Source organism: Mauremys reevesii, linkage group 2 (genome assembly GCF_016161935.1).
Source record: "Mauremys reevesii isolate NIE-2019 linkage group 2, ASM1616193v1, whole genome shotgun sequence".
Classification (NCBI taxonomy): domain Eukaryota; kingdom Metazoa; phylum Chordata; order Testudines; family Geoemydidae; genus Mauremys; species Mauremys reevesii.
The window spans coordinates 89323430-89335930 of record NC_052624.1 but is presented as its reverse complement, the minus strand read 5'-3'; the positions used below and the strand labels follow the sequence as shown (position 1 = coordinate 89335930).

General features: G+C 41.8%; 1 protein-coding gene across 2 annotated transcripts in view; it reads left to right on the top strand.

Annotated features, from left to right (window-relative positions):
- The window catches only part of TBX20 (T-box transcription factor 20), a 46946-nt gene that overhangs the window by 17971 nt on the left and 16474 nt on the right, over nt 1-12501 (top strand). For both annotated transcript variants that reach the window (XM_039527294.1, XM_039527293.1), the window contains exons 6-7: nt 1883-2041; nt 6514-6590. In XM_039527294.1, coding sequence (XP_039383228.1) covers nt 1883-2041; nt 6514-6590 — 236 coding nt within the window. The remainder of the gene's footprint in view (nt 1-1882; nt 2042-6513; nt 6591-12501) is intronic.

Below are 12501 nucleotides of genomic sequence, written 5' to 3'. Positions count from 1 at the left end.
AATGGGTGCCTAACTCACTGAAGCTACTTTGAAAATCTCAGCTTATAATTGTGAATAAATAGTAGTGGACACTTATTTGCATTATGCCCCCAGCTCTAATATCTACAAGCCTTGCCACATTGACTGTTCAACTTGTACATACATGAGATGCCTTGTCTCTGTCTGGCATACACAGAGTAGTATACATATGCACCTAAGGTATATGCACTTGTGTGGTGGTGGCAGTGCGGGGGAGGGAAGCGCAAACAACTACAGACCCAAAGAAAGGGGGATGCGATCAAATACATTTGAGAACTACTGACTTACATGATCATTCACATCACTTTTGAACTGGGTGCAGAGTACAGTGTTTCTTTATGGCTGATACGCTTCATGAACCAGGTTGATTATGAAAGTTTTGTGTGCAAGAAGAGAGAGGGGGACTGAAGTGCACTGACTGGAGGGCTGAGAGTGACACACAGTTGGGAGTGGTCAAAGAAGACAAAAGAGCGGTGAGGTGAGAAACTTTGGAGCAGCATAGGGGAGGGAAGGGGAAGTGGGAGAAGGGCAGAGGAGTAGATGAGGTGATGTATTGTGCAGCGTCTTGAAGGGGAGAGCAAGGAGCTTGAAATCAATGCAGAAACAGAGCGCAAGCCAATAAGGTGAGTCAGGAAGAATACTGAAATGGTCAACGTTTGCATACTACACCGAGCACTAAAACAATGTCTCATTCTCATGATGAGTGTAATGCACTAAATTCTGCTCTCCATTGTACATGTGCAACCCCACTGAAATCAGAGTACAAGTCAGAGCAATACTTGGCCCAATGGGAGAAGAAGAAGGTACAATAGGAATCCACTGATGTAACAAAGCTGATGCAAGAGCGCAGCTGTAATGCAATATGTAGCCTGCATTATTTACCGAGTTATCAAGAAAGACTGCATTTCTCCTGTTGACTTTCAGTTTAACACTTGTCTTTGAATGTAGATTAGCTATTCCAGATGATGTATGGAATTTCCTGTGACCTCCTTGCAGCCCTGTGAAACGGAACTACCCAATCCCACTGCCAGTTTAGTCTCAAAACCGTGATTTTATCTAGAACGAAACATGGTGCAAACCTAACTCTCCATTTCATTTTTATATTCTAGTATTGTGATTAGTGCTGGGCAAATGGAACTCAGTCCGATGCCAACTGAAGTGAATAGGTGTCTTTCCTATGGTTTCAGTGGGCACTGAAGTCAGTTGGAGGATTAGACAAGAATGGCTTTTTTTCCCACAAGCAAATATTAATGAAGAAAAATGGCAAAATTTGCAACAAATATTGCTTTCAATGCATTACTCATGGTCCTCCTCTGCTTTTTCATTTCTGTTAGTTTAGCAGTCAGATTTGAGTATATAGGATAAGCTGCGTTAAAAGCCAGGTTTGCACCATAAGGACTTCATTTATTTTTCCAAAGGGGCCACAGCCTGGCATCATTTTGTGTGCACATAACTTTGCAGTTGCCCACTCCTGTGCGCACACTCAAACTTGCACAGGCAGTTAATAACTTCAAACACCCTTGCACATAAGTGGTAGAATGTGGACATGTCAAACCCTAGCTCCTGGATGAATGAGAGTTGATTCTTGGAGAGAGTGTGCTCAGGAGTTTTGCGCATGCACAAAAGGAGGCCATTTTCTGAAATTTATGCTCTAATGGCCTGGTTATCAGAAGTGAGCACCCACTGAAGTCAAAAGAAGCAGGGGCTGCTCAGCACTTCTGACAATCACCCCCTACATATCTACATTTCTGCTGCCATGGTGTAGTCCTGTAACTTTAATGTGCACTGGCTTTGTACAGTCATGTTCTGTTCAATTTGTCTTAATCTTAAACTCAGGACAACCTTTTGTAACTCTTTGCTTCAGATCATTTTGAACTCCATGCACAAGTACCAGCCCAGGGTGCACATCATTAAGAAGAAAGACCACACTGCCTCCTTGCTAAATCTGAAATCTGAAGAGTTCAGGACGTTTATCTTTCCAGAGACAGTTTTTACAGCAGTCACTGCCTACCAGAATCAGTTGGTGAGTGAGATGCTAGATCATTTTTAGAACTCTCATTAACTTGTCTAAAGTTCTCTGTGCTAATAAATTCCCCCTTTTAATTCAGCATAGAAGTCTCTCTGATGTAGGAGAGCTCTCAAGGATTTTTTTCCTCTCTTTGGGCCTGATCCTGCTTGCTTTCCATTCAAGAGTAAGCTGTATATACATGTGTAGTTCTAATAACCATAGGTGCTGTAACTTGGGGTGTGGGAGGTACTGCAGCGCCCCCTGGCTTGAAGTGATTTCCACTATATCCAGGGTTTACAGTTTGGTTCAATGGCTCTCAGCACCCCCGCTATACAAATTAGCGCCCCTGCTAATAACATCAATGGATTCATAGAACAACAGCAACTTATAGAACAATAAGGATTATTCACGAGTAAAGGTTATAAAAACAAGCCTTTTAGTTATCTTTATTTCTATGTGTATAAAGCTGTGGCCCATTATTCTTTAGCCCTTTTCAAATTAACCATTTCAGTTCACCTTGGGGCTCTTCCAACTTCCAATGATCCAATGAACTCAGGTTTATAACTGAATGCAAAAAAAAATTAGTCATGCAGTAATCTTGATGGTACACCAGTAAGAAATTTGTTTAGAAAAGGGTGTTCCGTTGACTTTCTGTAGAAATCAGCCAAATTTTAAAAATCCAATTTAAAACTGGAATTTACTTCTGTACAATAGACTGGTGCCTATCGCTGACATTTAGAATATGGCCATTTCTAAACAAAACTTCCCTAAGTACATACAATGAAGACTGCAAAATTTCTCAATGGAACATCTTTGGAACCCCTAGAGATTGATGCTGTCATTCTATTTATGACTAATGAAAATGGAACATTTTTTCATTTCTGCCATTTCTTTCCTTGCTGTTTTAAGAGGGGTTGATTACATTTCTGCAGGTTATTAGATAAAAGCTAAATACATTACACTTTCAACAAACTATCTCATATTTTAAGATTTAAAGGGCATACATTTGTTTAACAGTCAAACCACTGCTACAGAGTTGAATTGTAGGTCAAATTTCATTTTTAAATGCTTTCTAGCGGAAGTTCTTCTGATTGTTTGTGAGACAGTCTCTGAGGATAAATGTTATTTCTATGTGAAATCAGAAATGGTTGTGAGTCTCATACGGAATGGGTAGATAGGACAAGTTTCACTCGGGGGATGTCATACCAAGTCATTAGTACTAGAGAAATGGCAATTTGATTGGCACAAAAAATAGGTTTAAGTAGGTTTCCGTCAAGAATCCTGGATTAATAGATTCCAAACCCAGAAGGGACCACTGTGATGATCAATCTGCCCTTCTGTAGGACACAGGCCATAGAACTTCCCCCAAATACTTCCTTGAGCAGATCTTTTAGAAAAACATCCAATCTTGATTTACACATTGTCAGTGATGGAGAAGCAACCGCGATCCTGAGGAAGTTGTTCCTCTGGTTGACTTGATTTGCCCAAACCTACACAATGTGTCAGTGTCAGAACTAGCATTTAAGGAAGGGTCCTGTCCCAAATCGGGATGAAAAATCTAAATCTCAAAAATTTTCATGAGCCTGGTTTGGGTTAATTAAAGCATTTTGTTTTGATTTTGATCTTTTTAAAAAAAAAATATAACCTTCCCCCTAAAATTTCCAAACCGAAAGTAGCTTTGAACCCAATTATGAAATTTTTCATCTCAGAAATGTCAAAACAGGACATTTTGACAAATTTGAACTTTATTGCAAACCTGTTTTGAATTGGGAGATTTTGTCAAGATCAACCCTTTTCTATGCACCGTTTCGGTTTTTATAAATCAGCATTTTCCAAAGGAAACAAAGTTTCATCAGAACATTCCCAATCAGCGCTAGTTATTATCATTTATTTGCATTATGGGAATGCCTAATGGCCCCAACTGAGATTGGGGCCCCATTGTGCTTGAATAACCCGTACTAAGACACTGTAACTCTTTGTCCTCATAAATACACATAGTCAGTCCCTGCCCCCAAAAGCTTGAACTCTAAATAGACAAAGCAAGGAGTAAGAGAGGAAACAACAGCACAGAGAGGTGAAGTGACTTGCTCAAGGTCACACAGCAGGTCAGTGACAGAGGGTGAAAACCAGACCATGCTGACGTCAATGGGAGTTTTGCCATTGCCATCAATGGAGCCAGGATTTCACTCGAGGTCTCCTGACTGCAGTTCGGTGCATCTACTAGACTAGGCTGCCTATATATTTGTAGTTCCTAGTTCTCAGACTTCTTGTAGTCAGACCACTAGACCACACCTTGCATTTGTATAATGTAGATAGCAACCTGAAAAAAAAAATCATCCCTCCTTTGCTTCTCCTAATTTTCATAAGCCTTCCCTCCCACTCTTCTGACTTCCTGCCCAGAAGAGCAGTCTCTCAGAATGGAGAGTCAGATTTGGCTGTAATCTTCTCTGGTTTTAGATGAGTCACCCAGCACTAAAATATCCTTGCTCTGTTAAAGCCTGTGAGCATTCAGGGAGTTGGAATTGCTTGTTTTAATTTCTGAACTTTCAAGGCCCATTTTTATAAGCAAAGCGATGACCAATACACCACAGGCCTTTTACGATGGAGGCCAGGATGAAATTGGTGATGATTCTTCAGTGGTGCTAATCTCTGTTTACACAGGAGATTCTGTGTGCCCTGGACTCTCATCGTCTTCAACTCGAGCTGATAGCACTCACAGCTTTGTGAGAGATGCTCAACATTTCCCAGGATGAGGCTTCAAATCCTTACTTCCAGTAGCTTTTAATTCCACCAGGGCAAAGTATATTTGGCAAATCTGAATTTTGTTGCATCCTTCCAAATTTTAAGCACTAAATCAGCCTATTGAAAGCAAAAATACAGGTTTGATCAGTTTTATCACAAAACCAATTGAAACCATCAATGGCAATTTTGAGTAGATGGATACACAAAGAATTCTTTACAATGACTCGGCAGGCAGTATGACAGAGGGGGACAAAATGTACTGGACAGTATAACTCAAATAGTTATACTTGAAGGCAAATCCATCCCTGGTGTAAGCCAAAGCAACTCTATTGGTTTCTCAGGATGACTGCAGTTTTTCCTTTAAAGTCTTGAAGAGCCGGGGATACCTAGGCCAAAAGAGCGTCTCTCCTTATCCTGTTCCTACCCCTTACCACACTCTTACACTCATATTTTACATGACTATATAAATATACATGGATTTTCATGAATCATTGTTGGCAGAAAATAGCATCTGCATCTGCCTGCATAACATCATTTTGCTATAAGAGCAATACATATTTAAAGAGCTCCTAGACAAGTTTTAACCACATTAAATGTCAACAAACACAAATTCTACCTCTTTTCCCCACAGTTGCTTCCCTATTATCTTCTGTTCCTTGCATTTTCTGTTTTCTCTGTCTTCTCTAACAATGCCTGTATGGACCATAGCGGTGTTTATGTTCTATACATATACAGGGTCCGATCTTGAGGGGTGTGGAAGACATTCAGCAGCTCTGAGGATTAAGCCAGGAAGGTTGGGGTTCTCAAAGGAAGCTTTCTTGCACATTCATTTTGAAAATGAGAGGCTGTCACTGTTTAAGCCAGTAGCTGAATTTGAAGAAGGAGAGAGAGTTTTTGGTTGTAAGACGTCCGATCTCTTAAGACAGTAATTGTTTTAGTAGGGTCACTCTTTTAACTCAATCCTTCCAGATTTGGTTTTAACTGTGACGTTTTCCCCCTTCTCTGTACAAAACAGTGCCAGTGTCTCTGTGGTTTATTAGGTTTGGCTTGAATCAGTTGTAGTAAATTCAAAATTGTCAGGGCTGCTTGAGACAATGCTTTAAAATCAGCAGGCCCAGCAGGTTGTGGGACCCTTCCCCCAAAAGTAGGAGGCAATGCTAATATGGTGTTTACTGCTCATGTATGACCTGCTTTGTGCTGATGGAGATTGTTTTGGAGACAATAGCTTGAGACTCTGGTAGAATCAAAATATTTCCTTCTTTACTATAGCCACATATGGGACACCTCACAGGCTCCCTGTGCTCCTGTTTAAATCTACTATTCCCCTAACTCCCTCCGTTAACACACACAATCCTTTTGGACCCATGAACTGGCCCTGCCTGGTCAGCTATCATGACACAGGACTTTGGGGCAGATGCCAGAAAGGAAGCCTGATTTATCCTCTCACTTCCATCAGTTTTACACCAGTGTAATTCCATTGACTTCAGTGGAGCGACTCCTTATTTATCCTGGTATGAGAGGAGAATCAAACTTTGAATCTCGAGCTTTGACGCTGATGGTGCCAATTCAGTGGCTTCACAGAAGCCCCCAAATTTGCTCAATCCAGCCCAGAGAGTAGTCATAAAAGAAAGGGGAATGTGGATACACGTAGCTGTAAGGTCATGAGGATGGATTGGTTAACACTTAGTACACTGCAAAACCTTCGTGCCACAGTCATGTTGTGTTGCTCTTTTCTGTGTTTCCAGATAACCAAGCTGAAAATTGACAGCAACCCTTTTGCTAAAGGATTTCGGGACTCTTCCAGACTCACTGATATCGAGAGGTAATGGGGACTTTCTGTTTACTTTCCATGCAGATAAGATAAAGGGAAGAGAGAGTTTGTAGGAAAAAGCATCCTTTCAACTCCTGAGAAGCTGTGCATTTTAACGTTATCTTGTTGCATATAGTAACTCTCCTCCACCTCCTTTAAAAATACTTATAAACCTTATGAAGACAGAGCTGTTTTGAGCCTTGACAGCTGCTCCAGTTGAGCCTGATCTATTCCTCTCTCTGATGCTGCTTCTTGAAGAGGTCATTTTTATGGCTTCCATTTTTCTTAAGCTGCAGAATGCAAAGTGTCCTTCTTATCATGCCATTCAGTCCTATTGAAGGTGATGAGCTGGGCCTCTGGGAAATGTGATCTATGGTACTGTTTGTTTTTGTTTTTTTAAAAAGCCCATGTATTATCCATTGTTCCCCAAAAGGAAAAAGAAAACGAGTGCTTCCCAAAATATACTGTTAAAACTGCATTAACAGTTCTGCCCCTTTGGCTCCTAGCACTTTGTCTACCTTGCATGTGGCCTGTTTTAAAAGTCCCAGATACGGAAGTCAGCAAGTGCTGCTGTCAGTACAAATCCATAACCCCCACTTTGATGGCAGAGATACCACTTTTGTTTAATTGAGATTGTACTGCAAGCTTCATTCGGGGGGAGAATGTGTCTGGAGACTGCTATGAAGTTTGTATCTTTGAGTTGCCTCTGTAGTCAGTGGATACTTAGCCCTGTCATGTGATGAAGGCACTAACCCAGACCCATGTTGGGTGCGAAGGACTAGGAAATAAAGATCAGTTTCTTCCCAGTGCTCCTTTAGGTCATGCCTTTATTAGCTAGAGCCATATATAGACGAACATTTTGGCAGAAATGGATCAAATAAAGCCACCAGACTCCTGCAGCCTGGAAGAGGATCTTACTGAGAATGGAAGGAGGTAGTTACAGCATTTTCAAAATTTCCTAGAAGCAAGTGATACTGGAAAATTAACTGCGAAAATAAAACCCTCTAGTGTCTACACACCTATGTGCGGCTGTCCCAAAAGCACTGATGATCTACAGCAGTGTTTCTCAATGACCGGTCCATGGACCGGCGTCAGTCCCTAGGATCTCCCTGACACAGTTTAGGAAGTCAGCAAGCTGGTCCCTGGTATCAAAAAGGTAGAGAAACATTGATCTATAGTTCATCCCTGTGTGACCATGAAGAGGATTGCAAACTGCTATATGAAATCATTACAAAATGTCAGGAATGCTTTGATCCCAACAAGAATATTACTTGGGGAAAGGCACATTTTTTTGCGTAAGAAACTGGCTGTCAGGCAAGACCATTGACTATTAGCTTTATTACATAGGTATGTAATGTAAGTCATGTAACTTTAAACAGTTAGACGGATGAATCAGAGGCTGAATTACAAGTGGTATAATGGATAATTAGGGCAAAGAACAGTTACTGTGATAAATGGTGTTTGCATAACACAGGAAATATTTGCAGGCTAGTGAAAACTGCTTCCCAAATGAAAGTCTTAGTAAGCACTGAAACTGAAGTGCATCTAATTAAAAAAGCATACCATGTCATAAAAACAGCACACTAAGGTAAACAAATTGAGTGACCAGAATTGTTTGAAAAGTGAAAGTAGGAAGAGACGAGGACTACCACATGATCTCTTTCCAACACTAAATGTGATCATCTTAAATAGGGAACACAAAAGGACCCAACAAGAGCATGAGAGAGTAATTCTGAATAGGCAGCCAATAGAAAACGCTTAAGCACCTCCAAGCATATAAAGTGGTTGGGACTATAGAAATGAAACTGCTGGCTGCGAAGGGAGTTTTCACAAAGGACATCCGAAAATAACAGCACATGGCATGAAGTCAGAGAAGTGAAGCATAATCCACAGTGCCATTTTGATTATTTAGAAGTGTGAGAACAGAGCCTGAGACAGCCTATCCTGATCAGGCATGAATGCTGCCCTCAAAGATAAGGTATCCAAGTGTAATACCTTGAATACAAGAAATGGAATGTGAAAACCATGAAGCCACAGGAGATTCCTGCTTTTCCTTTAGTCCATGGCTGGCTGGCTCACATCTATTTTCAATTAAATGGGAAAGATTCCCTCTTATTAGTGGCCTACTGCATTTTAAAAATTACACTGTTACACAACACATCAAGTAGCAAGGTAGTAAAAGTGTGACACACAAGAGTGTTGATAAGAGACTGGCTGAGGATTTTTATTTATTCCCTATCCTTATTCTAATGGATCAGAACTGTAAAAGGTTTTTTCTGTTCATAGGCATTAAAATATACAAGCATGTTAAAATAGGAAATGTAATGTCTATAAGTGTTACTTCTGTAAGCTGCACATCTGCAATCATAGTAGAGTATGTTTTTATAATAGTCAATGATAGCACCACCCAAGGCATGGGTAATCTATTTTTTGTCAAGGTCCCACTTTCTTGGTCAATGTATAGTCAATGTCCAGACTCCAGGGAAAATAATAATAAAAAAATAAAAAGATTTTGGGGTCTGTTCTAAAGCGCCTGGCGGTCCAGATTTGGCCTGCCTGTTGTCTACCCCAGACCTAAGGTGACAGCTAAATAAGGCAGACAGAAAAAAAAAAAAAGAAATAGGAAAAATAAGATCTAGTGATCCTATGCAATGGATAATAAGGCAGTATAAATTTTTTCATATTTGACACTCATTAAAAGTCATGCATTACAATATTTTAGGTAATAGATTGAATGATGCAATTTGAGTTTTATCTGGCTATAATAATAAATAGCTTCAACACGACCACCACTTGAAATAAACAATATTGTTATTTTATATCCATGTCCTGGAGAAGAATATGCAAGGCAAATACACATTCATACATCTCTTTCTAGTTGAAAATTTGACTAGATGTTGCAAGTAGATTTTCCATTCAATGCACGGGCTTCCCAAAGCAGATATGCATACAGTGCATGCATGAATAATTTGAAATGTTGCACAGTGATCTTAATTATCTCCAATCTGTGAAGCATCCCATGATGTAAGGGCCAAGAGAGCACTCATTCATCATCAGCTGCAAGTTTTCAGGATGACCTAAGTAGTGTGAAACTGGACAAAGCTTTGGATTTCATTTCCAGGTATTTAAGTCTGCTTTTTCCTAAACAGCCTGTGGGGAGGGAAACAAATCAGATCAATTGATCTTTAGAGACCTAAAGAAATTAAATTAGTCTGGAGTCAGTTACTGCACTAAACCATCTTGTAATTGGATTGCTCCTTGTTAGTGATTGAAAACAGCCCCTATCTATAACAATATAGGGAGCTTTTCTTTATAGTAGATCTGAGAGAAAAACACATCTTTTTATGACATGATGACAGAAATTGCACTTTTCTAACCTAATTGAATATGATTTTATAAATATGTGACTTTAACGATTTGAAGTTTCCTTTTCCAGATTTACGATCACTATGTAGGAAATCCAAACTGAAAATGCCTTTAGGATTGAATCTGTTTGCATTGTACATATTGAAGTGACAACAATATAAATAAGGACAATGGAATGTGCAAAATGAAATAGACTTTGAGCGCCTCTAACTATTGGAGTTAGTATACTTGCTTTCATTTCTATTCAAATACCTGAGCATAGTCTTCTTCTCCTGATAGCTTTCCATTCGTAACTTTTATCTATTAAAAATGTTAAGTGGCTGGGGTATATTTCAAATTTACATTAGGATGTGAGATTCCTTTGTAATCATTAGAAGTGAAGCTAGAGACTCTATTCCCTTTCCACAAATTACTTTTTGTGGTAATCTATCCATGCTTACTCTGGGCAGAATGTATCCAGAGGCACTGTGTCTTAGAAAAGTCACTGACTCACCCACTGATAGCGGCCCTTTTTATTTATTTTTTTGTCTTCTATACATTTGCTCTGTTGTAGGATGGCTCCTACAGCAGGTGCCTTAAAAAAGTTAAATTTAACAACAATTATCACACTGTGGCATATGATGTACCATGGTGTCACACATAATATATCAGACACTGTGATGTGGTCACTGTTGCTGCATGCCAGGGGTGAAAGTAACTTAACGTACTTACCGGTATGCAGGGCGGCCAGGGTCCTAGGCAAGGTGTGTGGGGGGAAGGCTCTCGGTGCCTGGAAGGGGTGGGGTCTTGGGGGGAAGAGGCGGGGCTGGGGCCAGACTCCCCCAGACAGCTCTTCAGCACTGCCTAGCTTGTGCTGCCTGGGGCTCTGGCAGTGATTTAAAGGGCCCTGGGCTCTGTCTGCTGGCACGGTAGTGGTAGCAGTGGCTGGGCGCCTCAGGCCCTTTAAATCACTGTCGGAGCCCTGGGCCCTTTAAATCACCACTGGAGCCTCAGGGTAGCAGCGGCAGCCGAGAGCCCCAGGGCTTCGGTGGCAATTTAAAGGTCCCAGGGCTCTGGTGTGGTAGCAGTAGTGGCGTCAGCGTCCGGGAGCTCTGGGGCTCCAGTGGCGATTTAAAGGGCCAGGGGCTTTGGCCGCTGCCAGGAGTTCCAGGCCCTTTTAAATCACCGGGCCATAGGACAGCTGCCCCTTTTGCTCCCCCCATCAGTGGCCTTCCCAGTACAGTCAGGTGTACCGGCTTTCTTACTTTCTTACGGTATGTCGGACCGGACCAGCTTACTTTCACCTCTGGTGAATGCTGATTTTTTAAAAATAGCTATCATTAAGAAGGCTATAAAATAGCTTGAGAATAAGAAAACATCACTGGCACCATGTATGAAGTAAGCCTCTTTATACTTCTGCCGAACAAGAGCCCAAAGTCTATAGGAACTGTCAAATTGCAGGGTCAGTAGGTTCACTTTTTGCTATGCATCTGAAGGCCTCCTTTGGGCTTGTGGTGAAGAATTAGCCTTGGGAATAGTATCATGCACACCAGCCAGCAAGAAATTCAATCAGTTTAAAGTATGGGAGTCAACAGAACCACTGAACCATAAACTAATGTTCAGAGTGCGATCGATGGATCATACTCTTATTCTGAACATTTTTTTTGTTTTAGTGCATGTGAGGAAAGCTCAGGAATGGACTGTTGACTGTATTAAAGATAATTGAGGGGGTGTCCTCACTTGCATACCTCCAATAAACACTCTTAATGCAGAAGTGTGGTCTGAACACCAAAAGAATACTTAGCATCAGAGAGAGCGAGCGAGAGGAAAGTAGATGTGTGGGGAAGCCCCAACTCAGCATTTCATATTGGTTTTCTTGGTAATCAGGGTCAACATCAGGCAGTTCATGCCTAAAGTACAGAAATATATTGTATGAAGGCATAAACCGAATGGGAAATGTGCTTGAACACTCAAATATGGGCATAGCCCCATCTACATTGCAGTCAAACTGTGTGGTTAGTTAGGTGATATCAGTGGTAAACTTGACTTGGGTCGGTACCTTTCTTGCTCTCCAACCCAGTGCAGGACCCCTTCCTCTTACCTAACATCTATCAAAAGAGACCTCTTCCTGTCCCCTTTTAGCCCCCTCCAGGGGCCAGAAAGCATGCATGCCCTCTAAACTGGCAGAGAGGCATATGCTGCTTGATAGTGCCACTGGCCCCCATAGGCACCAACTCTGTGGGTGCTCTGGGGCTGGAGCACCCATGGGGGAAAAATGGTGGGTGCTGAGCACCCACTGGCAGCCCCCTTATCAGCTCCCCTCCAGTGCCTCCCACCGCCTGCAGGCCCCGCAGATCAGCACCTCTCCCTCCCTCCCCGCACCTCCCGCCCACTGCGATCAGCTGTTTTGCAGCATGCAGGAGGCTCGGGGGGAAGGTGGGAGGAGCGAGGACTCGGTGCGCTCGGAGGAGGGAGCGGAACTGGGCAGGAAGAGGTGGAGTGGGGGTGGAGCAGGGGCAGGAAGAGGCGGGTGGGGTGGGGCCTTGGAGGAAGGGGTGGAATGGGGGTAGGGCCTGGG